At 46.3% G+C, this 26558-nt stretch overlaps 1 protein-coding gene across 1 annotated transcript in view; it reads left to right on the forward strand.

The window, feature by feature from the left end:
* Window positions 1-26558, forward strand: part of TRAPPC11 (trafficking protein particle complex subunit 11) — a 550973-nt gene that overhangs the window by 357003 nt on the left and 167412 nt on the right. The window contains exon 26 of the mRNA XM_069199334.1: window positions 22250-22361. Within this exon, the coding sequence (XP_069055435.1) occupies window positions 22250-22361 (112 nt within the window). The remainder of the gene's footprint in view (window positions 1-22249; window positions 22362-26558) is intronic.

Here is a 26558-nt window from a genome sequence, read left to right on the forward strand (position 1 = left end):
AGGTCTTTGGACCTATCTGTGGCTCATCGCCAACCCCAGTCTGCCTTTCACCCCTTCCATGGCTATGGTAGGGACAACCAACTGCACGCTTTCCTGCCCAGTCACCAAGGGTAACAGAGTTCCCAACAATTTTATTGCTGTTGGTGCGGTTCCCACAGATCACATGATACCAACAGCCAGAGGTCGGGTCAGTCCACCACTCAGCCGCAGCCTCCAAACCACATTAGTTTGTCCTTTTGCCAACATTGGCACCCAGTGGGCTGCAGGATCCTCCATCACCTGCCCCACTGGAAGTTGATAACATCACAGAAGTGGGTTCTGCAAATCATCCAGAAGGGCTACACCATCCCTTTCATGGAAACCCTTCCCTCCCCAGGCCACCCACCTACAACCAGCTGACAGAGGACCATCTCTCCTTTCTCCATCTGGACATTTTGGCTCTTTTGGCCAGAGGAGCCATCAAGAGGTGCCAACATCAGAAGTAGGTCATGGTTGCCATTCCTGCTACTTTCTGGTGCCCCAAAAGGGCGTAGACCTTTGCAGTATCCTAGACTTGCGCCTTCTCAACTTCTTCCTGAAAAAAGAAAAGTTCATAGTGCTAACATTCACTCAGTTCCTTTCTACCCTGGATCCTGGAAACTGGATGTTGATGTTGATGTTGGCATTGGGCTTGCAAGAGGCATATTTCCACATCCCCGTCCTGCTGGCCCACAGGCATTACCTGCGGTTAACGATGGGCCAAGAGCACTTCCAGTTTGCTGTGCTGCCCTTTTGCCTCACCAGCACCCCTTTAGTGTTCAGGAAAGTTATGGCTGTGGTTGCAGCACATCTGCGGAGGTCAGGGGTTCCAATCTTCCCTTACCTCAATGATTGGCTATTAAAGGAGGTCTTGCCCCCATGCAGCAACTCCCACCTCGAGACTATGGCGGACCTCCTACACTCGCGGAGGTTCACTATCATCGTGCCAGAGTCACACCAGACTCTCTCTCAGATGCTCCCTTTCATGAGGGCCATTCCCGACACAGTGTAGTTTCTGACTTATCCTCCCGAAGGTTGTCACACACACACTTTCATGTAGGCCAAAATGCCACCTTGCCTACCGTCTTTTCTTCGCCTGGCCCTTCCAAGGAAGAAGAGAGACTCCACCTTCTGGACCTACAAAGAACATTGTTTTTTTACATTGATCGCACAAGAGAGTTTCGGGTGGACGATCAATTCTTTACAGGATATGTTGGTGCTAAGAAATGGAAGGCAGTTCAGAAGCAAACCATCTCACAATAGATTGTGCTCTGCATAAAGACCTGCTTTGCATTGGCCAAGAAACAACTAGAGCCAAGGCTGCAACCACTGCGTTAGCTCGCAGAGTCCCTATCCAGGACATCTGCTGAAAAGTAATGTGGGTGTCCTTGCACATGTTCACCAAGCAGTACTGCCTTTAATGGTCCGGTCCAACGTGTCGGATGCTTTGCCCGTTTAGTCCTGCAGGACCTTTTGGTCTAATCTGTTTACACCCCCATCTCGTGAGATGTATTGCTTGGGTATCTACTCCAAGGTACGGAACCTACAGCTAGAAGTCTCCTTCAGATGAACGAGTTACTTACCCTCAGTAACACCTTATCTGATAAGAGACTCTTTCTAGCTGCAGATTGCTTACTGATCATCCCTTCCTCCCTGCTTTGCAAACTGATTCAATAGGGTTTCCCTTCTGAGGGTCTAAGTAGGACAAACCGGTATGTCAGCACTCTTGGTGGCTTTGCACTTCTGGCATGGAAAGTGTAGGAAGTTGGCTCTGTATATACTATCTCAAAGTGAGAGAGTGTGCACAGAGTCCAAGGGTTCCCCTTAGAGGTTGGTAGTGGCAAAATTAGATAATACTAATGCTCTATTTTGTGGTAGTGTGGTCGAGCAGTAGGCTTATCAGAGGGTAGTGTTAAGCATTTGTTGTACACACACAGGCAATAAATGAGAACACACTCAAAGACGTAACTCCAGGCCAATAGGTTTTTATATAGAAAAATATTATTTTCTTAATTTATTTTAGAACCACAAGATTCAGAATTTAGGTAAGTACATACATTGTAAGGTATTTCACACAGGTAAATATGGGACTTTGAATTAAAACAGTAGTATACACAGTTTTGTCAAAAATGGCAATAAGCTATTTTAAAAGTGGACACTGCAAAAATCAACAGTTCCTGGGGGAGGTAATTATTGGTTAGTTGCTAAGGTAAGTAAAGCACTTACAAGTTCAGTCTCCTGGGCATAGGCAGTCCACTGTTGGGGGTTCAAGGAAACCCCAAACCCCCTCAGCACCAGCAACACAGGGCCGGTCAGGTGCAGAGGTCAAAGGAGGGCCCAAATAACATGGGCGCCTATGGAGAACAGGGGTGCTCCGGTTCCAGTCTGCTAGCAGGTCCTTAGGGAGCAGACGGGGGTGTTTTGTAGACCACTGGGGGGGCAGGAGGGAGGGACACACAGACACACAAAATACACCCTCAGCGGCACAGGGGCGGCTGGGTGCAGTGTGCAAAGTAGGTGTCTGGTTTTGCATTGAAAGCAATTGAGGGACCCAGGGGTCACTCTGGCGATGCAGGCAGGGCACATGGGAGCTTCTCGGGCCAGCCACTGACTGGGCTAGGATGAGGGCCGCCTGCTGGTCACTCCTGCACCGGTAGGTGGTTCCTCTCGGTCCTGGGGGCTGCTGGTGCAGTGCTTGGTCCAGGCGTTGGGGTCCTTTGTTACCACACAGTCGCGGTCAGGGAGAGCCTCTGGATCCTCTCTGGAGGCGTCGCTTTGGGGGTGCAAGGAGGTCGACTCAGGATGTCCACGTCGTTGGAGTCGCCTGGGAGTCCTCTCTGCGGTGTTGGTTGTCCTGAACTCGAGCCGGGGGTGTCGGGTGCAGAGTGTGAATACTCACGCTTCCGGAGTGAGGCGAGAGTCTCTTTAAAGTTAGTTTCTTGTTACTGTTTTTGGACAGAGCCACTGTCCTCTGGAGATTCTTGGTCCTTTAGGTGCAGATCAGTCCTCTGAGTCTTCAGAGGTCGCTGGTCCTGCTGGATGCGTCGCTGTGCAGGTTCTTTGAGTCTGGAGACAGACCGGTAGCGCTGGGGCCAAGTCAGTTGTCTCCGTCGTCTCTGTGGGGCTTTCAGGTCAGCAGTCCTACGTCTTTCTTCAGGTTGCAGGAATCTGATTTCCTGTGTTAAGGGTCGCCCCTAAATACTCAATTTAGGGGTATGTTTTGGTCTGGGGGGCAGTAGCCAATGGTTACTGTCCCGGAGAGTGGCTACACCCTCTTTGTGCCTCCTCCCTGAGGGAAGGGGGACACATCCCTATTCCTATTGGGGGGAATCCTCCAAAACAAGATGGAGGATTTCTTAAGGCAGGGGTCACCTCAGCTCGGGACACCTTAGGGGCTGTCCTTACTGTTGGGTGACTCCTCCTTGTTTTTTCTCATTATCTCCTCCGGACTTGCTGCCAAAAGTGGGGGCTGTGTCCAGAGGGGCGGGCATCTCCCCTAGCTGGAGTGCCCTGGATGCTGTAACAACAGGCTTGAGCCTTGGAGGCTCACCAACAGGTGTTACAGTTCCTGCAGGGGGAGGTGAGAAGCACCTTCACCCAGGGCAGGCTTTGTTCCTGGCCACAGAGTGACAAAGGCACTCACCCCATGTGGCCAGAAACTCGTCTGGATGTGGCGGGGTAGCAGGAACTGGTCAGCCTAACACCTGGAATTGGACTGGTATACAGGGGCATCTCTGTGTCCATTTTCAAGTAAATCCCACACTGGCGTCAGTGTGGATTTATTGTGCTGAGAAGTTTGATACCAAACTTCCCAGAATTCAGTGTAGCCATTATGGAACTGTGGAGTACGTAATTGACAGACTCCCAGACCATATACTCTTTATGGCTACCCTGCACTTACAATGTCTAAGATTTGGCTTAGACACTGTAGGGGCATAATGCTCAAGCAACTATGTCCTCACCTGTGGTATAGTGCACCCTGCCTTACGGTTGTAAGGCTTGCTAGAGGGATGACTTACCCATGCCACAGGCAGTGGGATGTGGGCATGGCACTCTGAGGGGAGTGCCATGTCGACTTAGTCATTTTTCTTCCCACCAGCACACACAAGCTGTGAGGCAGTGTACATGTGCTGAGTGAGGGGTCCCCTGGGTGGCATAATACATGCTGCAGCCTTTAGAGACCTTCCCTGGCATCAGGGCCCTTGGTACCAGGGGTACCATTTACAAGGGACTTATCTGTGTGCCAGGGCTGTGCCAATTGTGGAGACAAAGGTACAGATTAGGGAAGGAACACTGGTGCTGGGGCCTGGTTAGCAGGGTCCCAGCACACTTTGTCATAACTAGCATCAACAAAAGGCAAAACGTTAGGTGGTAACCATGCCATGAGAGACATTTTCCTACAGAAAGTCACAAAAGCATACTGGGGTGGTGCCTATATTGGCACCACGCACGTAACTTGCAGCCTTACACACATGGAGCTGAACGATGCCACCTACTGTTGCGCAGGGGTACTGGTTTTAAAAATTCCAGATACAGTTTGACGCCTGGGGAATTTTCTTAGGTAAGGCATGTGCGACTAGATAAATAGTTGTTAACAAAAATAAGTAACTTGTTCATCAGAAAAATACATTTCTTGCCTTCTGTAATGACCTTTCGCATGGATACTCCATTTAACAACAGATTCCTCACAAACCGTCCCACCTCCCCTTTCTGTGACTTGGTCTCTTTTCACAGCTGAAAGGGTCACAGATTTAGAGATCTGCACAATGGTCATGCCAGCTTGCTAGTGGGCTCTGCATTTGAGGGCTCGGATAGTCTACAAAGCATGTGACTTCAGCACGCATGGGCGGCTCATCACTTTTGGAGTGAAGTGGCGCTGTGGAGCTGCACTACTCCACCCTCTGGTGTGCAGGAGTACTGTTTTTAATGTTTCCTGATCCAGACTCATGTCTGGGAAATACCCAAAAGGTAAGAAATCTGCAGTTAGATAGGGTATCCACCAGAAACCTAGTTACTGAAGGTAAATAACTAGTTTAAACTTCTCATTGATTTTAGATTAACTATTATAAATATCTCTGGATCATATCTCTGGATCATCCCTGATACCATGAATTATATTGCTTTCCAGCTTACACAAGTAATAAATAGCTGTGGACATAGGTCCTGCAATTCCAATTAGTGTGATTACACAGAATTACCTAAGAATTCAGTGAGCTTACTCAGAATTACAAGAGAAGAGTAAATCCGCTTTCAGCACTATTTCTGAGCACAGAAATTCCCCCTCCTGTCCAAAATGGCTGTGAGTATGCATTTTGTGCTACAAAGTAGTACCTCTTCAATGTCTACAGAACGCCGTTGGCTGGGACTGTTTGTTCCCATGAACTCAACATCATCTCCTATGCCGACAACAGTCAACTAATACTCTCCCTTTCAGTAGACTACACCACCCCCAGAGACAACTTCAGCAACACCATGACACATCACTGAATGGATGAGATCCAACTGCTTGAAACTGAACACAGACAAGACAGAGGTGATCATCTTCGGAAGCAACCCCCTCCCTTTGGGATGACTCCTGGTGGCCAACCACGCTCATACAACCCCTGACCCCTACTGATCACGCCTGCAACCTCAGCATTATCATTATCATTGTTTGCAAACTCACCTTCAAACAGCAGATATTCGAAGTGGCATCCTCCAGCTTCCGTAGCCTCCGCATGCTAAAGAAGATTTTCAAATGGATCCCCATCTAAATCAGAAAGACGGTCATCCAAGCCATTATCACCAGCAGACTAGACTACGTAAATGCCCTCTACGTCAGACTCCCCGTCTGGCCTCCAGATGATCCAGCACGCAGCAGCGAGACCCGTCCTAGACCTCCCCAGAAGGACCCACATCCCCCACTTCAGTGGGCTACACTGGCTGCCAACGCACAAGAGGTGCATATTCAAGGCTCTCGCTATCACATACAAAGCTCTCCACAACATTGGACCCAAGCTAATCAACCGCAGACTCTCCTTCCACCAGACAACCAGGGAGCTTCGTTCAACAATTCTCGCCCTTGCACATGTCCCAAGAGACCACCTCAGCAGATGACTCTCCTTCTCCTACCTCGCTGCCAGGAGCTGGAACGACCCCCCCCCCCTCTTTTGCCCCATGCACACCCTCCTTGACTTCAGGAAAAAGCTCAAGACATGGTTGTTTGAGGAGTAGTCACTGAAACACAGCAACATCCTTGAGCACCAGGATGATAAGCTGTGCTTTACAAACCCAGTGATTGATGGATTGAAGTTCTGCAGTACTTGAATAGTGAGCAACTCCTGGAACTTTATAAATGTGGTCTTGGGTTAGGATTTTTTTACCCCTAAATTACTCTTGAGCAGGAGTAATCAGTAATTCTGCACCAAAGAGTAACACAGAATTACTCAAATTACTCCAGCATAATCAAAATTCCACCCAGACCTAGTAATAAACTAGCAACTTGCCATTCTGTCTGACTTTCCCCATAATTTGGACTTAAGGTGAATTCTATGTAACAGATTCTTTTTTCTTGTCAATAATACTTTCTAGATCAATTGAGAAACCTTCTGATTAATTTCAAAATGGTTTTCTGAACTGTTATCAAATTCCGTGGATTAGGTGATATTTCTAATGTAAAGATTTTGCTGAGTAAAATTATTATATTCTACAAGACCAACTGGAAAATGGTGCTTGGCTAACCAGGGTCCCCAACAAGTAATTTGTGAGCTACTTCAGGGCTACAAAGTAACTCACATATGTGGATTCCAGCCCAGTTACACAGTCATAGGATTTAGAGTCTAGCAACCAGCCAAAACAGTGTCAGGAACCCACCATCTCACAAACACACTTTGACTGTCAGGAGAGGTGCCTACAATAAGTCTAGTGCTTATGCAGCAAAAACGGCTGCAATTGGCTGTACTGCAGATCTCATGCTGAAAGTTACAATGCGTATCTCTGCCGTAGGCAGAGTAGCTCAAGTATGGGACTGCAGTAGAAGTGTGTGTGTTTGTGAGTACTAATTAATGTACGTACATTTAAGAGAATAGGTGAGGGTCATGTGCCTGCTATAAGGCTCCCTCGGGTGACATTGTTGCTCCGAGATGGCAACCTTTGCCATGTGAGACCACCCAGTTACGTGGTGTTCACCTGACATAATGGGGTCATAGTCAGCATAAAGGTGACCATTACTGGTATGATCATAGCTGCCACCTGTATAATGATGGCTGTGGCAATAAGAAAATATTCTTGACATACTTAAAGTACCCTTGGCCTAATTGTGGTCTTCACTTCAATAATTGTTGTTTCTCTTAACATTTTGTGGCCACTCCTGGCTAAACAATGTCTATCCTTTTTTCACATTATTGGCATTAGGGTGTCATGTTTGCAATTCCTTGCATTAGTGATTGTCAACTCTGGACTATTGGTTGCCCTCCTGTTATAATGGTAGCCGCCCTTGACTTATTGTGGGCATCATTGGCCTAATTTTGAGACCCTTTTTAGGGTCGCGCGCACAGGCACTTGCCCCTGTTGTAATCTCTCTGTGGGCTTTTATCGACGCCCATGTCATGCCCATCAGTTTTGTTGGTTTGTGGGCTTGCCTTTTAAAATTTGCTTGATTTCATTTGTGAAAGACATGCATTCGTCATGCCTTTTCCGGTGTTTAGCTCTCCTCGACAGCACCGGTAAACTACTAAAAGTAGACGAGTCTCCATGTTTCCCGCATGGCTTCTGGACTACTTTTCATTTTATTTCCTATGCAACGTGAGCTCGCTGGGCAGTAGTCGAGAGCTTTGCATGGCATCAACCCTGTTACATAGATAATTGCATAACTGTTGTTTGACTGTGAGCAAACTTCTGTTTCCTTTTGTGTGCTCCTTCGCGCTTATGCTCATGGTGTGACGCTTTAAATCGGCACGCTTATGTAAAACTGTTACTTCAGTTTATGTGGCAAGAAAAGTTTGGTTCGGAGTTTACAACGCTAATAGCTCTAAGTCGAACAAATGCAAGACCCAGTGCATTGCAAATGCTTGTTACTCTGGTCTCCACCCCTGGTTTAATAGCTGTGGGTCTTGCTGTGGACTGTTTAAGTTGATTAATCCCTTTATCTTTTTGTATTATGTTTTTAAACCATTTTTAAAATCGTTTGCATTAGGACTTTGTATAATTCTGTACCTTTGTGATCTGTCTGTTTTAAATAAATTGGCCCAATATTCGCAACCCTGGCACACCATGTGACTGATTTGCCCCTTATGTTAACTGCTCATTGGCTTTAGGTCCATCATTGTTGATCTTTGCTCCTGGTGTGTAGCGATCAAGCAGTTTAAACAAGATAGAGCACGTGCATCCAGTCACAACCCTATTTAAAAATAGGCAGGGTAGTAACTCATCTGTCAGAAGCAATGGAGGGGACCAATTTGTGGCTGAAGGTAGCTGGGTGTCTGCAACTTCATAATTATTTGCCTTCTCTTCTACACGAACAGTGGAATCTATTAACAGTATTGAACTGCTGAGACTTAACAGATAAGCGCAACATTGTATATCATTGAGAAATACTGTCACCTATTATTATTTAATTCACATTTTTCTTTAGAACCTAATGTAGAAAATGATAGAGTCTTCTCCTGTGAGTTTATCAATTGTTGCTCATCTGTAAAGTACGAATGGGACATTTTCGATCTCATTTTTAACTAGCTGGTAGATTTGTAACCGCACCATGGCTGCAAGACTCGCTGTACACTAATGTAGCACATGCCCTGATAGAGCATTTTGAGATCCTCTTTGGAAATATGACTTTTAATCTGCTCTTGCTAGTTTATTTCTTTTTTTGAGTGGACCCAAACATTCTTGGTTAAGTCCCCACCACCTGATGCATGGGTCAACATAACAAAGACACTTTAAGACCTACTTATTTATATGTCTATCTGTGTATTTATCAATGTTCAGATAGATATATAGACAGACAAGGCTGCCGGGCCCTGCCTAACCACCTTATCTGTGCCACCCCAGCATCCATCCTTCCATTTGCCTCTACACCTTCTTCTGCTTTCACTCTCACTCTTCTGATGCTTTCTGCCTCTGGCATTTGCTTCTTCTCTCTCTCTTCTCACACCCACTTTTGCCTCTTACCACTTTGCACCCATTTATTTACTCTGTCTTTTCTCCCTGTTCCACTTGTTTCCCTTTTGCCTCAATTTGCCCACTTTAACTTTTTTTCCACTTTGGCCCTTTTTCCACTCTTTTCTGCCTTCTTTCATTCTTTTATTGTGCCTTTCATTTACCGTTATGTAGGCAGTCTCTTGAGATATTGAGCAAAGCATTTTTTCTTACTAAATCAAATGGCATCTTGAATACATTTTTTCTGTGATTGAGGCATCCAGACTGGAACCAAAAATGTATGGTTTACAAATAACCAAGGAAATGCCAAATTATATGTGTAAGAAAGGAGATTGTAGAGATAAAGAGCAATTCATTAAGTTACTCAATAACATGTTAGGAGTTGATTATGCTTGTTAACCATTTTCTACAGTGAAAGCCTCCCTAAATCCATTTTGTTTTTTTAGTTTGTTGCCATGTTCTGAGTTTGTTTTTAAACTGGCCAACTGCTTGATATCTAAAGTGAAAGGAAAATAAAGAGTATAAAAATCAACTGCTGCCATAATGAACCTTTTCTGTGTTAGTGAAATGGTCTGAGCCACTGCCCTATTGCTATGCTGAGAAAATGAATTTCTTGAGTAGCACAACTCTGCATTACTATTTATGCAGCTTATCTCTGGAGTAGTGCTACATACCTGGAAACAATGGATTGCATCTCCTTTATTGAAAAAGCTCAATCTTGGTCCCATGGACAACAATAAATACTAGTCTGGTCCCCTTCTTCCTAAACTGGGAAAGCTTTTGGATAAGCTGATTTTTGAACAACTGTTCAGTTTCCTTGACAATCTCATTTTTGTAGTTTCTAGGCGGACTGTTTTTTGCTCTTTGTGTGAAACTGATTCTCCAATGGCCATTAGTTTGGTACTAGTTGAGGAGATGCAGTGGGAGTGATTCTTTTAAATGTCTCTGCTGTGATGATCTAGAAAGCTGCCATCTGTCATTTCAGAAGCTTCAGGATCGTTGCAGCATTATTGGTATGATGACATAATGGCGTATGCCTTTCTTGACTTGATTCCTTCAGTCCGTGACATGTCTGTCTTTTTACATCTGCCAATATGACATGTCTGACTTTTACAACTGCAAACATCACTGTGACTTGTGGGTGTCGCAGCTTTTGTTTACCATCTGTGTGCATCCCACAACCAGTCTGTTGAAATTGTTTGGTTGTCACACATTATTTTATGGTGATGGCACTCAATCAAATATTAGTCATGTCAAGATGATCCCTTCTTCGGCCTTGAAACTTAAAGATTCACTTAAGATCGACTTGCCTAATATCTCTGTGCACTTCCTGACCAATCTGGTAAGATCTTTTGCATATCACACATTTTCATATGGCAGTGGCACTCCGATGAATACTAGGTGTGTCAAGATGGCCCATTTCAAACTTGAAAGTGAGAGATCGGCTTACCACCATGACCAGTGACCCTCCCTGGCCCACCCCCCCAGCCCCCCTACCCACATCCCCCCTGCACCTTGAGACCCTAACGGGTGAGTAGCGCGCTCTACAAATTTCTTTGATTGGTTGATTGATTGATTGACCACCATCCATCACACCTATTTGAAACTCATCACAGGTAACATGTGGGATGGCTTTCCAGTAGCCATCCCACTTTTTGGGATAATAGTTTGTGGCCTCACTCTGTGGGAACTGATTCATCCCCTGTCCTCCATTGGGTGTAATACTAGAACAAGAGGTTGCACTAACAATGCAGGTTAACTCTGTTACAAATTCCTATTTTTTCATTCCTTAAACGTTAGGAAACAAACCTTCCTTTTGTAGCATCAAACTTACATGCCTCTATCTGATAAATTCTTCTGGATGCAGATTCCTTATCTTTGAATTTCTCCAGGTGTCAGACTGGATCCAGAAACGTTTGCTTGAGCAATACCCCTGTGCGTGCCGTCGGGTGGTTCCGTTCAGTTCCGCGTGGCATCGGCGGCGTTGTTGGTGCCGGATGTGACATAGCGGTCACCTATATAGGCGCCTCCCAGGTGTGTGGACAACAGGTACTTTAATCATGACTTTCCATGCCAGGAGTGCAGAGCCATGAAAAGAACTGACGAATATGTGTGTCCATACTAGGGCCCTTAAAGGGGTCACCCTCACCCTAGCCAATGAGTTTGCATAGCTGAGAGGCATGGGTGGGTATAACAAATTTGCAGCTAGATAGTCTCTACCAGATAATGCGTAAGCAAAGGTAAGTAACTTGTTGGTCTGATAGAGACTTCTAGCTGCAGATTCCTTACCTTTGAATAGATACCTTAGCCATATCCTCCTGGTGTTGGGCTGCAGACAAATTCTCTAAACTAGAAAGTCCTGCAGGACCGAACGGGCGAAATGCCTATGCCTGTGGTCCTGACTGTCCAGGCAGTAGTGTTTGACAAACGTGTGCAGAGACGCCCATGTTGCTGCCTCACAGATGTCGAGGACTCTGGGACTCCACAAGCTAACGCCGTGGTCCGCAGATTTTCCTCTGGTGAAATGGGCTCATAACCCCTCAAGAAGCTTCTTTTTAGCCAGAGTATAGCATATTTTTTATACAGAGAAATGACCCTGTGCGGTGAAATTGTTTGTTTCTGTACTACCCGACCTTTCTTTGCTCTCACATATCTCACAAAGAGTTGGTCGTCCATCCGGAACTCTTTTGTGCAGTCAAGGTAAAACGACAAAGCTCTTTTTAGGTCCAGTCGGTGGAGTCGCATCTCTTCTTTAGAGGGATGCTGGGGAGCAAAGAAGGTGGGCAGGGTGACGGTCTGTCCCAAATTAAACGGGGTCACCACCTTTAGGAGGAAAGAGGCACGGGTGTGCAACACCAATTTTTCAGGAAATACCATCAGATATGGTGGCTTGGATGACAAAGCCTGCAGTTCACTCACCCTCCGGGCAGATGTTATTGTCACTGGGAAGGCTGTCTTGATGGCGAGCAGCAGGAGGGGATAATAGTGTAGCGGCTGGAAAGGAGCACAGGTGAGGTACATTAGAACTAGGTTCAGGTCCCATTGAGGCATAATAAAGGTCAAAGGGGGGAGCATATGTACAAGTCCTTTTAGAAACCTATTTACAGTAAGAGACTTGAACAGAGAGGGTTAGTCAGGCAGCTCAGAAAAGCGGATGTAGCAGACAGATAACCCTTAAGAGTACCCAGAGCAGACCCTTGCTGGGCAAGAGTCAGAATGAAAAGAACATCAGAGAGAGAAGCTGAGTGGCGTTGTCTCATTGTGAGTGACATGCACACCTATATAAGTACCATACAAGTGTGCTGACCTCATTTCTTTCTTTTCTGTGCCATCTGTGCGGATACTGATGAGCTCCTTTCAGTCCTTATTTGACTGGATTTTTTCAACGTTTTGTCAAAGACTAGTATGCCTTTTTCCATCTCTATTTTTCAGCAGATGTCCTTGAGGAAACCTACTGGGTTCAACCCTTGTGGAGCATGTCATTGACAAATGTTTATGACGGACCCCATCAAGAGGTGCCTACGGTGCCTGAAGAGGGACTACGACTCCACCTCCTGGCAGAGTGCCAGTCCATGAACCCCAAAGCCCTCAGCGAGTGGGCCATGTAGCTCTTGGCTGCTCCCCATGTGAGTCAGGGCCACCGACGTTTATGCCAGAGGTCACAGGACCTCTTTTGGAGTCACTCATGTTGATCCTTATTGCTCCCTGGGACTTCTGGTAAGTCCCATAAGAAATCATCAAAAAAGTCGAAGTGCTCTTCGACTTCTCCGTGTCACTCCCATTCTTCAGTTGATGCAAGGGAACACCACCACAAATCCAGGCCCTATGCACAGGTTGTTCCTTTGCAGCCGGCATCTGCCACTCACTCCTCTCAGTGATTCCCTAAGTTTCCAGGAGCCGGAGCACCCCCATCTTTGTGAATTCCAACTTTGTGACTTCTTTGAGGCCATGAGCCTCATATTTGGGCGTCCAAGTCCCTTTGGAGTGCCTTTGGGTTCCATGAGTTCAGAAGGGTCTTCAACTGGAGCTCCAATAGCTGGTCCTCCCTCAGTGCCAGCTGGCCCTTCAGAATCCGTAGGTGGATCCAGATCGGCTCCGGCTGCTGCTTCGTGACCTCCTCAGGGGGACCATTCCAGTGGCACCATTCTCAGTGACACTAATACCTATCAGGGGTGCCAAACCCATTGTGATTCCCAACTCCAATACAGAGCCAAACCGGTGTCACACAACATCTGCCCCAGCGCTGACCAGGCCAACATGGCCTGAATCAGAGTTGGTGCCCTAGTTCCCTGAGGAGTCCACTGAGGAACACAAATGGTGCAAATCTGAGGGTCCCAGTGGCTACTCTGACCCCCTAGGAGAGTCCCTGGGCCGATGACACCTGGTACGAGGGATTGGCTGACAATGGTGGTCTGGACACCTCACCAGTCACTGACCTCCTCTTTTATTCCACAGTTGCTATGGAGGAAGGGGCTTCTTTGCTGGTGATGGTCCGGAGGAGGGTTGAGGTCCTGGACCTTCAGCTGCCCCCATTTGAGTTCAAGACCAATGTCTTGACAGAGGTACTTCAATCCAGGGTGCATCCTCCTTTACAAAGCCCTCCCAGATGTCCTCGTAGGGGTCTTGGACAAAACCAGCACAAGCCCTTCTATGCACAGGACCATTTCTCACAGCCATCACCCGCTCCTCGGGACCCAGCCTTCGTCTCCCAGCACCCCACCCCTGAGAATCTGGTGGTCCAGTCTTCAACGTCCAGGAAGAATCCCGGTTCATTCCTACCACACCACCTGGTGGTATATCCAAGAGGCTGGACACCTTCGGAAGGAGAATTTTCTCTTCCACTAGCCTGGCACTGCGGTATGTGAACACCGCATGCTTATTGGGCTGTTAATCCAACACAGTGTGGGATATGGTCGTGCAAGTGCTGCCTATGGCTCCGGATGAAGCCTGGGCCATACTCCTCTTCCAAGCTATGCCTGACAGAAGATATGCAGCGAACTTAACAGTACGATACAGATTGGATACGAGTGATTTGTTGGACAGAGCCATTGCTTCAACAGGGGCGCTTCAACGCCACACCTGACTGAGAAATAGTGGCTTTTTAGGGGATGTTCAGGTCTCCCTTATGGACGCGCCCTTTAATGGGACTTGCTTCTTCAGGGACAAGGCAAATTTGGAGGTAGAACGTTTATAGGATATTAGGGTCACCACTAGGTTGTTGAGGATCACTGTGACTCTAACAGCCAGTTTCCACCTTCCTCCCATCCCATGGCTGTGGCAGGGACTGTCAGTCGTGTCCATCCTCCCATACCAACCATGACCAGCAGGCATCACATTTCTTTTGTGGCCACAGACGCAGATCCCATAGACCTCTTTGTGGGAACCAGAACCAGATGTTGACTCAGCATGTCCAACTCCCTTTCTCCGCCTGCAACCACAACTCAAAAGTCTCTTTAGTTTACCCTCGTTCCAACATGGGCACCCGGTTGATGTCAGGATTCGGTACCACCTTAATCATTGTCAGGAAGTAACTTCACTCAAATGGGTGCTTCAGATTGTCTAGCGGGGCTATGCTCTACCATTCCAACAGGCCCTGCCACCATCCTCTGACTGGCTGATGGAGGCCTACCTCTCACTCTTGGAAAGGAAGTACTGGCACTTCTGTCCGAAGGAATCATCGAGAGGGTATCAGCATCAGAAGTAGATTGTGGTTGTTATTCCTGCTACTTTCTGGTGCCAAAGGATGGAGGCCTCCACCTCATATTAAACCTATGCCCTCTTAATTACTTCCTGATGAAGGAAAAATTCAGGATGCTCATCTTCGCTTAGGTCTTATATGCCCTCAATCCTGGAGACTGAATGGTTGAATAGGACATGCAGGACACTTACTTCCATGTCCCTGTCAGGCTTTACTTGTGGTTCACGTTAGGCTAAGAGCATTATCAGTTTGCTGCACTCCTCTTTGGCCTTGCCTGCCCACCTCAGGTGTTCACCAAGTTGATGGTGGTGGATGCAGCACATCTACAGTGGTCTGGGCTTCCAGTTTTTCCCTACCTCGATGACTGGCTTTTGGAAGCGGAATCGCCCCAGGCAGTCGTCTCTGAGACTGGCTTTAAGGTGACTGAGCCTCATCTCCCCCTGCATCCTGTTGGTAAAACATGCCCATTGGCATATGCGGCCTCTGCAGTGGGGTGTTAAGACCCAGTGGGCGCAGCAACAGGTGAATCTCTCTTATCTGGTCCAGATGTCATGGTGTACTGCAAAAGCTCTACAGTGGTGGCTCACAGACCTCGATTGGGTAAGTGGCAGACCCCTCTCCCTTCCCACCCAGAGCTCTCAGTGATGAAATATGTCAATTCTGGATTGGGGTAGCCATCTGTGATAGGTGCAGATCACAGGACTCTAGTCTTCAGCAAAATCTCAGCTCCACATCAGCCTATTTGAACTGAGAGCAATTCACCTGGCATTGAACGCCTTTCTTCTTTCCATCAAAGAAAGGTGTTCAAGGACAACACCACAGCAATGTAGGATTGCAGCAAGTAGGGCAGAGTGGGCTCGTGGACATGCTCCTGGTAGTTAAACATCTGGCAGACTTGCTGAACTCCAGAGCAGACAAACTTAGCTGTTGATGCCTCATGGATCACAAATTGCATTTTCATTTGGATTTAGTGCAAGGTCTCTTAAAAAATTGGGGAGAATCTTGGTTAGATTTCTTTGTTACTGTTGAGAACGCGCAATGTCAGCATTTGTGTGCTCTGGAGCGTCCAAGACAACTCTCGTTCAGAGGCACATTTCATCTCGAGTGGAGCTCAGGACTGCTGTATGCCTTTCTGCCAATTATGCTCCTCTCTAGAGTTCTCAAGAAGATCAAGAACGACTGTGCCCAGGTCATCTTGGTGGCCCCAGGTGGAGCAAGGAGGGTCTAGTGTCCCAAACTCCTGAGCATGAGCATCTGTCCTTCGATCAGGTCCAAGACAACTCTCGGAGATGCATTTTGTCTTGAGTGGAGCTCAGAACTGTGATATGCCTTTCTGCCGATACTACTCCTGTCCAGAGTTCTCAAGAAGATCAAGAACGACCATGCCCAAGTATCTTGGAGGCTCCGGGTTGAGCAAGGAGGGTCTGGCGTCCCAAACTCATGAGCATGAGCATCTGTCCTTCAATTAGGCTGCCCATTCAGGAGTATCTCCTGTCGAGGCAACAGTACAACAATCTACACCTGAACCTGCACACTGTCCACCTACATGCATGGAGATTGAACAGCAACAGCTATTAGTAGTCAACCTCCCTCCCAAAGTGTGTCATGTCATCTTGTCAGCCAGACAAAAAGTATTCATGCCTGCCGATGATACAAGTTTGTGACTTGGTGTGTATCCAAATCTGTTGATCTTTTGACTGCACCCTTGTCAGAAGTTCTGCTGTTTGTTCTGTCCCTAGCCCTGAAAGGCTTTGCTTTGAGCAGGTTTAAGGGTATCTCTCGGCCATTTCCGTCTTCCTGCCGTTGCCTGGCCAACCTTCTCTGTCCAAGTCACATGTTGAGACTTGCATCTCACCTATACCCTTCATTTTGCCCAAAGGGGACCTGAATTTACTCCTCTCTTTCCTCATTTGCTCACCTTTTGAGACCGTGCACAGCTGCCCTCCAAGATTGCTGACCTTGACTGTCTTCTTTGTGGCGATTACATCTGCTAGGAGGGTAGCGAATTTCAAGCACTTTCCTTAACCCCCATACACTTCCTTCCTCCCAGACAAGCAGATTATTAGAAGGGTGAAGAGTCGCATTTCTGGATATGTCAGGCAGCCATATGGACAGTAATGCACATGTGCGCTAAACACCCCTGCCTAGACACTTGAGTGTGGCGTAATGGGCATTTTGCCTGTTCAGTCCTCCATGACTTCTTCGTATAACACAGTCCGCAGACCCACCTCCGGGGAGAGATTGCTTTGGTATCTGTTCTAAGGTAAGGAATCTGCAGCTAGAAGTCTGTCAGCTGAACAAGTTACTTACCCTCAGTAATGCCTTATCTGGTAGAGACTCTATGTAGCAGCAGATTCCTTACTGATCCTCCCTTCCTGCCTGTTCTGTGACCTGTATGTCATTTTCAATCAAAGAGGTCCTTCACTTTGGCACATTTGTAATTTCTCCTCAGCTTGATACCTTGCTTCTGGTGCAGAAAAAACGTCAAGAACTGAGGTAAGTACAGTGAGGTGGTGCCTGAATTGGCATTGTGCATGTCACTTCCAGTGTGGGAAATGCCAACAACACCACGCAGAAAAGATTGACACCACCTACAGGTGGGCAAGGGGAATGAAAGAAATAATGACAGATCCAGTCTGATGTCTGGGGAATATTATGAGGTAAGGAATCTGCAGCTAGATAAGGCGTTACTGACAGTAAGTAACGTGTTGATCTGAAATGATGAAAGTCCTTCCTTTCACTATTTGGTTACTAAGCTCCTGCAATAATTTCCCTCCAGAATTCATAGTTATGAGTAATTAACTGTAGCTTTGTAAAAGGTTTTAAGGACCTTTTTGTTTTGTTGCTTGCTGTAATTTGTTGTTGCTTCATCGTTAAATAGAATAGTGGTTTTAGCCATAAAGCCTTTGATGTGGCGATAAGCTTCATAAATTAACAAATTAAACCAAATTATTGGCAGTATGGATCAATACCTCACCTGTTGGTGGCCCTGGCATAACATTGGGCACCCCTTAATTGTAGGCATCATTGACACTCTGGTGGCTGTCCCTGATATCTTCTGTAAGTACATTGATAATTGAGGTAGAATCTGTCTCTTTGAGGCACTTGTGCATAATAGTATGTAGTAAAAATGCTGTTATTTGACAAACAGTTGATGCTTGGCACATACTTTTGCTGAAAATGAAAACTGATATGTTAAGACAATTTTTCAAAGAAAAGATTAACTTTTCTTTGTAGGTATTGAGCATGTTTGTTAAAAGCATATCTGATACCAAAATGTGTGCATTTGTAGAAATTAATAAGTTATTGTTGGAGACAAAATGCTTGTCTTCAGAAATGGATTTAAATTTATAGTTAAATGATACAACATGCAGGAATGGGGAGAACTATTGATGATGTCATTTATTTGTTTCCAAAGGGCACTTATTAGTATCACTAGTATTTCACTAGACACATAGTCATATGTTAAACCTTACTATGACATTATTGCTGGTAACACTTTTCGATATTCAGCGTAGTCACTTCTAGTAGTCATGTAAGGGGTTGTCACTACCGTCATCTTGCCTGACGAGGTCATTAATCCTTGTTAGTAGCTCTTAAGTAATTTCAGTTTATCACAAGCTGCTCTTAAGCATAGAAAAGGTTGAATACTTATGTGGTAGTACATGTTGTGTCCTTTTCTGAGGTTTGTTGAAGTAATTATCTGATAGAGACTTCTAGTTGCCGATTCCTTACCTTTGAATCTCCCCAGGCGTCAGTCTGGATCCGGAGATTTTTCTTCGAGCAATACCTCCGCGCCATCAGGTGGCGTTGGTCGACGCCGCAGGCATGGTTGGCGTCGTGGTCATTGTGATGACGCCGCAGTCGTATATAGGCGCCACCCCGGCACGCTGACGTCCGTTCTTTTCTTTCTGCGCCAGCCTTCGCACAGACCTGGAGAAGGAGATACCTCAGTCATTTTTTTACTACCAACGACTTTTTGTCGTACTTTTTGTGATGAGATTGTGGATGCATCTGGTGATGTCAGGTAAGACTGGCTTCTAACCCTGCGACTCCTGTCACCAAACTATGTCAGTGACGGATCCGCACCTCATGTGTCTCTATTGCTTGTAGCGTGACCATGACCTGAAGTTGTGCTCCGAGTGTCAGGCCATGAATCCAAAAGCTTTGAGGGAGCTGTCCCTAAAGCTGCTGGTGGCCTGACACTCGACTCTGCGTCGTTCCCGGTCTCGCTTGAGAGGAAGGTCTCGAGACTGCCCGCAGAGTCACCATCATTCTGAGTTTTCGAAGTCTTCAGGGCATTCGGGTCACAAGAACGAAGTCGAAGAAGGATAAACGTTCTTCGACTTCACCCCGTTGATCAGATAATAGGACGTGGGAAGAGCATCAACTATCTGAGCCTCTGTCATTGGAGCCTGCATCTGGGTCCGTTCTGTGTTTTCCTGTCTTCCCGGGAGCCAGTGCCACTCCTGCCCAACTCAAAGAATTCTATGAGGCTATGCGCCTCATTTTTGGGCAGACTGATCCACCCTCGGCGCTCTGGGGCCCAGGTGAGTCAGTAGGAGCCCCCTCGCGTTCCAAGTCATCGACTTCGGCCCTGACTGAGGAGGGTCAATCCGGATCCGCTTCTGGATCCGTCCCAATGTCAGTCGTACCAGTGCAACTTTCCCCAGCATCTGGTAAGACGTCGACGCTCCTGATGCCGATTGTGCCCAGAATCAACATCGATCCTATACTTATACCCGACGACCCGGAGCCGTAACGGCTTCGATCAACACCGATTGCGTTCTTCATGGGCTCCCCTGGGCCCAAGGTTGATCCAGACCCTGATACTTTTGGGTATGGATACGGGGAGAGTGCAGAGGGGCTACTGGACCCTTTGGAATACCAGCTTGACCCTAACATGGACTGGGTAGAGGAATTGGGTCACACCAGTGGTCTGGACACCTCCCCTGATGCTGGCATGCTCTCTCCCCCTTCTGTGGCTGCGGAGGAGGGAGCCTCTTAATCTGTGGTGGTAAGAAGGGCGGCTGAGGTCCTGGACCTCGAGCTTCCTTCTGTGGAGGTTAGAACTAATCTCCCGACAGAGGTGCTTCAGCCGGGTCTTCCTCTTCCGAATCTCTTCTCCCGTTTAATGAAGCACTGACGGACGCCCTCTTGGGTACCTGGTCCAGACCCAGCACAGGGGCTCCTGTGAATAGGACAATTGCACGCCCCCATAGACCTGCACCATTAGACCCCAAATTCCTCACTCAACATCCCACGCCTGAGAGCCTTGTCATCCAATGTTCATCTTCATCAGGCGCATTCCCTACCGCACCTGCTCAATCACGAATGGCGTCTCCATCCGGAGGTGGCGCAAGGTCTCTTCCTTCAGTGGGGAGAACCTTCGTTAGACTTGTTTGCCTCCGTGGAGGTTTGTAACATCATCTTGGCAGCCAGTAGTCCCGCAACCAAAACTGTATACACCTGCCGTTGCAAAAAATGTGTGGCATGGTACATGGATAAATCTGTTGATCCTTTATCTGCGCCTCTCTCTCAAGTTCTCCTCTTTATTCTTTCCCTTGCCCAACAAAGTTCTACCCTGGGCACCCTTAAGGGATAGCTCTTTGCTATCGCTGCTTTCTTGAGATTACCAGATCAACCTTCTCTATTCAAATCTCCTATTGTTGGGAGGTTCCTAAAGGCCTCACACATTTTTTCCTCCTATGCCATTCATCATGCCCCAATGGGATCTGAACCTAGTCTTAACATACCTTATGTGTGCCCCATTAGAGCCGCTTCACAACTGCCCTTTACGGCTCTTACCCATCAAAACTGTCTTCTTGGATGCCATCACCTCTGTCTGCAGAGCAAGTGAGCTCCAAGCTCTTTCATCGTAACCACCGTTCCTGGCAATACACCCTGACAAAGTGGTACTTTGCACAAGGGCTTCTTTTCTACCTAAACTAGTGACACCCTTCCATGTCGGGCAGTCCATCACTTTGCCTACTTTTTATGCACCCCCACATCCCTCAGATGAAGAGGAGAGACTCCACCGCCTGGACCTAAAAAGAGCGTTGGCATTCTACCTTGATCGAACCAAAGACTTCCGGGTGGACGATCAGTTCTTTGTGGGGAAGGCTGTGCAGAAGAGGACCATTTCAAGATGGGTGCTTTTGTGCATCAAAATGTGCTAGGAAGCTTCTGGCTAGGAAGCAACCCCATGAAGGTTTGCTTGCTCACTCCAATAGAGCTACTGCTGCTACCACAGCGCTAACAAAGGGCGTTCCAGTCCTGGACATCTGTCAGGCAGCAAGGTGGGCATCTCTGCACTCTTTTACCAGACACTACTGCCTGGACAGTCTGTTCCGCAGGGACGGCTACTTTGGCCATTCAGTTCTGCAGGACTTCCTGGTGTGATCTTGGTTCGTACCATCCCCGCCCACCACCGGGGATGGTATTGCTCGGGTATCTATTCAGAGTTAAGGAATCTACAACTAGAAGTCTCTATCAGATGTACAAGTTACTTACCTTCAGTAACGCTATTTCTGGTAGAGACATATTTTAGCTGCAGATTCTTTACCGACCCGCCCATCCTCCCCGCACTGCATACTGATTTCTAGTGACAGTAACTTCCCTTTAAGGGCCCTAGTTTTGGTGCACCATTCTCAGTGTTCTTCATGGCTCCGCGCTACTGGGGTTGAAAGTCGTGAAAAGAAACTGACGTTAGCGTGCCGGGGTGGCACACATATAGGATCGAGACATCATCATGGCGACCACGCCGCCGCCTGCAGAGTCGACCGATGCCACCTGACAGCACACAGAGGTGCCGCTCGAAGAAAAATCTCTGGATCCAGACTAACGCCTGGGGAAATTCATAGGTAAGGAATCTGCAGCTAGAATATGTCTCTACGAGATATATCGTTACAGATGGTAAGTAACTTGTACATCTTTGAAGCCACACATCAATCAGTGCTCTGTTTTCAGCCCCTGCCATCAAAAATCTCATATATTCACGTTAGATACATGCACATAACATTTTATATCCCTCCCAGCTATGGCTTTTTGTAAACAACTAAAAATGCCAAGTTACGGAAGGTTTTTTGTTTGTTTTTGGAATGACCCAATCATCATGTTAAGAGAACATATGGAACCGTAATAGAGTAACAGATTTGCAAGGTCTTTTTTCTTTGCTCAAATGGGTTTTGGTTGTTGGGTTTAAGTGTGTTTGGTTTAAGTTCCAGTGACAACGTTTCATAATGGTTAAGATTTTCGTGACTTAGTTCAAAGGCAACTTTTATTTTTGTGTTAAATGAATTTCTGTTAAATAATATTGGCCTGTTATTGTGTGCGATCAAAGATATACTGTCAACTCAATCTTTTACTTCTCTTAATTATTTGAAATATTATTTGCAGTTGTTTTACAGACAGGCGAAAGTGCAAGTGAGTGTTTCTGCCTCCAGTCTCCACCTGTATTGGACGGTCCGGGAGGTGTAGCTACTGGACGTTATATAATTTCCTGGAAAAGGTAAGTGTCCATTTTAAAAGATCTCTTGAAATTTTCTCATGAATGTAATGAACTTCCTTATTAAAAAACAGGAGCATGTTAAACTTAACACAGAGCTTTGGTGGTACCATTATCTCTATAGATGTTCACAAAGCTCATAATATGAAGCAGAAAAGAACTCCCAATGAGGTGGAAAATGCTAACTAAAATTATATGTTTATTAAGAGACTGCAGTAGTCCTAGCGTACTCTGTAGCTTTTTATTATATATTTAATTAGTTCTCTGAGTTTCTGATCGCCTCTGATCTTCCTGTCCACTTTCGGTTCTGACGTAAATATTAGACTTAGCGCACAGTTAAACATCAAAATGATTAAAAGTTTGGAAACTGTTTTTAAGAGATGACCTTGGGTATAAGTTGTATAAAACCAAATTTCATTCTTGCAAACAAGCTCTTCGTTTTGCTGTTATACCTATTTGTTTCATATTACTCGGCTCCCACTTGCCCACATATTATGAAGACAGTTCATATTATTTTGTAGCCTTACCTACAAGCAAGCTCCTTGATGTCTTTGGTAGTATAGTGACTTAAACCAGGCATAGTATTCCTCAGTGGCCTCATTTACTACCTGTTCACCTTTGCACTTTTGGGGTTGTGTTTTCCACTTCAATTACTTTTATAAGCTCTCTGAACTTTGATATGCTTCTTTTCTTCACAATTATCATTTGGGGTATGTTAGCTTTTGATCTTTGTTGTATCTTGAATATGTCTACAACCCCTGTGCCTTCAGCTTTAACGAAAGCTGTTGATTTCCAGCACTGGAACGCTGGACGCTTCATAGTGTCACATGCTCTAATTATGGTTGCCTGGCTGGAAATCCTCAGTCAAAATGTTGAACTAGCTTTTCTTTACTGTATACATTTAACAGAGTACAATGTACAGGCTGTCCATCTCACTCTTTGAAAAGCTAGACAGCTAATGAGGTAGATTATTTCTTAGCTCTACTCCCACTTGAGAACACTAATGCTGATTTTCTAAGCAGGTTGGAAGGAAACAGGATTTTTGCAGGTCTACCCCATTTTCAGCCCCCATGTTGACTACTAGGCATTGGTGCAATGACTCTAAAATTCACTGAGCCCTACTAAACAGGACCAAGTGTATGTGCTCTGACCCATAGAATGGTGCATGTATAATTGGCTTGTCTAACTTACTTCTGAATCCCTAATATATGGTAGTGGGGGCCTGCATGTTCTAGTGTCACCAGTGACTTCAGCACTTGTGGTGCCACTCTAGTGGGACAAGGTAAAGCCTGCGCATCCTCCCGGCCTGCCACTGCAAACTGAAAGGGCAGTTTTATACTGTTAACTCAACTTTGCCATTTGAGGTAATGGCACAGCCCAAACCTCACTTTTTAATATAGGTGAATCACCCATAAGGTAGCCCTCATTAGACTTGCGAGGGTTCTATATGTGGAACATGTACTTTTACGTTGTTCCAGCAGTAAAAACCCTAAATTGTCATTTTACTTGTGGAAAGGCTTGAAGCCCAATTGGCACGTATAGTCTCCTAACTTCTGAATGGACCTACTAAAGTTGGTAGTGTAAGGTATCCAAAGAATTTGTGCATTAAATCTGAGTTAATGGTTAAATTGACTTCAGTGTAACTGATATGCCAAAATACAACTTTAGAAATTGGCACTTAAAGTTGGCCAAGATTTCCAGTGCCTGTTAACTGTTGTACTCGGGGTCTGTCCTGCAGACAGCTTTCACCACCCATCCCCCTCCCCCCCCCCCCCCCCCCCCTCCACCTACCACCTCCTGGGGAGATGTGCTAATGATTCACAGGAAAGATAACCATAGAGGCCTGCCACTGGAGGAGATTTTACCTTCTCATGAGGGAAGCCACATGGGTGTTTGGCCCAAAAGGCGAGCTTCGAAGGCGAATAGCCAGATGCCCCACTTCTCAGAAAATAGTTATCAGCAAGGAGGGAACCCTGTAGCCCATTGTCTACCAACCGCATCCTACTCCAAGGGCATTTTCTGTACCTATGGGTGGAAGCGTCATTCGTGGTACTCCTGACTGCATCTACTGAGCTTGTTTGCCCAGATATCAAGAGTGCTCTCTTGGTGGTTGGCCATAAGAGAGATTCCCTGAAGGTCAAACCGCTGCCAGGGACTCAATACCTGGCACAGTGCCAATGGCATCACACCTCCCTGCTTGTTGTGCATAATCATTTTGTTGTCCATCAGGACTTGGATGGCTTCCCTTTCAAAGATGGGAGAAAGGACTTCACAGCCTACCAAGTGTCTCAAAGCTCAAGCAGTAGATTTGGTGCTTTTTCTCCACCGGGGACCTAAAACCTCAGACTTCCACTTCCCTCAGTAGAGAACCCTAGACCAAAGACAATGCATCCATCCCTAGTGTGAGCTCTGAGTGGTATAGGGAAAACAGCCTGCCACGGGTCAGTTTGGTTTCTTTTAGCCACCACTGAAGGTCTTGGGCTGTCTCGTCCAAAATACAGATGTTGTCTGAAAAGCAACCACAGTGTTGGGCCCATTATAGGTAGAGGTTCCACAGCAAAGCCTACATGTGCCACTGGGCGGGAAGGACCAGCAGGATGAACGAGTCCAAAACTTTTCAGAACAATAGATGTCTGAACTCAGGAGTGAGCACGAAATATCAGATTCCTGAACATTCTGGACTGGGATGGGAAGGCCTTCAAAGCCACTGAGTCCAGGATGGCCCCTTTGAAGAGAATCCTCTGTATTGGCTGCAGATGATATTTTGGCTCATTTATAGAGTATCCTAGGAATGACAGCAGTGTGGAAGTTCTCTGTAGGTGGTCTGTGACTGAATGATGTGAGCTCACCTCGAAGAGATAGTTCTGAAGGTATGGGAATATGTGTATCCCTGTCCTGCGAAGATGGACTGAAATTATCAGCATTGTAACTATCTTGGGGGTTCAGGTGAGGCCAAAGGGCAGGACTGTATATTGAAAATGTTCCATTCCCCCCATGAGCTGATGAAAGTAAGCTTCCGATTGGTACTTCTGACTGCATGCTCCTCACCTTTTGAAAATGCCCCCATGCGTCAGTTGGAAATTGGACATTTTCAAGCCGTACCCGTGAGCGCCTGTAGATGGCATTGTGCGGCTCTGCAACAATGTTATACTGCTCCTGCAGTGGCATGCATACCTGCATACACGTGCCACCCAAGCGTTCTGCTGTCAGTTCCTTTCTTTCTACACCATCAGATATGTTCCAAAGCTATTCCTAGTCAATTAATGAGACTACTTTCTCAAATGTAACTTTAAAAACGGCCACCCCCCCTTAATATTACAGATTAGAAACCTTGTAGGAACTGTCACATGCAATTGTCTGTGACAGATCTCCACCAGATGTGTCTTTGGTACTTGGGGTCAGGCAACAACTCCAAGGCCTGTAACGACAACACCTAGGTGCAATGGGTATGTGCAAAAGTGGGTTTCGTGCTCACTGTTAAACTGGAGTCAAGCTGCACTCCACTGAAGACCCCCAATCAGGGTGAAACTGGTTCTGGGTTCCTTTTGTTCAGGGAGGACCTCGTCTGGTCTGGTCTGTTCCGACTGGAGCCGGATCATGGCTGATTTGCATATGGCTGGCTCTGAACTGAGGTGGCATGGTTTGCAAGATAATGATGGACTGGGATGTGGGCTTGAGTAATTACCAGTGGCTGAGATTATTCAAGGATTGCACCCATCGCTTTGCTGTATACTTCAATAAATGCAAAGCTGTTGCATTTTTTATTGTATTCTAATTTTATTCTATGGCAAAGAATGTTTCTCCCCAGGAAGCTGTTAAACAACCTTTGAATGTAACTCCCATTCATGATCTCCTTTGAAAAGTCTGCTGAGTGTGTCTGCCTGTTTGTTATGTATTTCCTTTGTATGCTTGACTGTCGAGTGCATACTATGAAGAATCAAGCAGTGCTACCGCTGTTGAGTCTCCCGGGACAACACCATAAACCTCATTCCAATGGTTGTATTGTCTCTTTGCTCCAAAATAGCTTTCCCATGCCGAGTCGAAAGAAACACAGAATAACTACTATTTCTAGGACTTTTGTAGTACAGATTTCTCGAGTATGTTTTCAGTCTTTTCTTGAATAGTACATTTAAGATCCAGCCCTTGTGAAATGCATCCAGCATTGTTCCCTCCACATCAGGAAGGTCCTCTATGGAAAGA

Source organism: Pleurodeles waltl, chromosome 1_2, assembly GCF_031143425.1.
Source record: "Pleurodeles waltl isolate 20211129_DDA chromosome 1_2, aPleWal1.hap1.20221129, whole genome shotgun sequence".
In the NCBI taxonomy this organism is placed as follows: Eukaryota; Metazoa; Chordata; class Amphibia; order Caudata; family Salamandridae; genus Pleurodeles; species Pleurodeles waltl.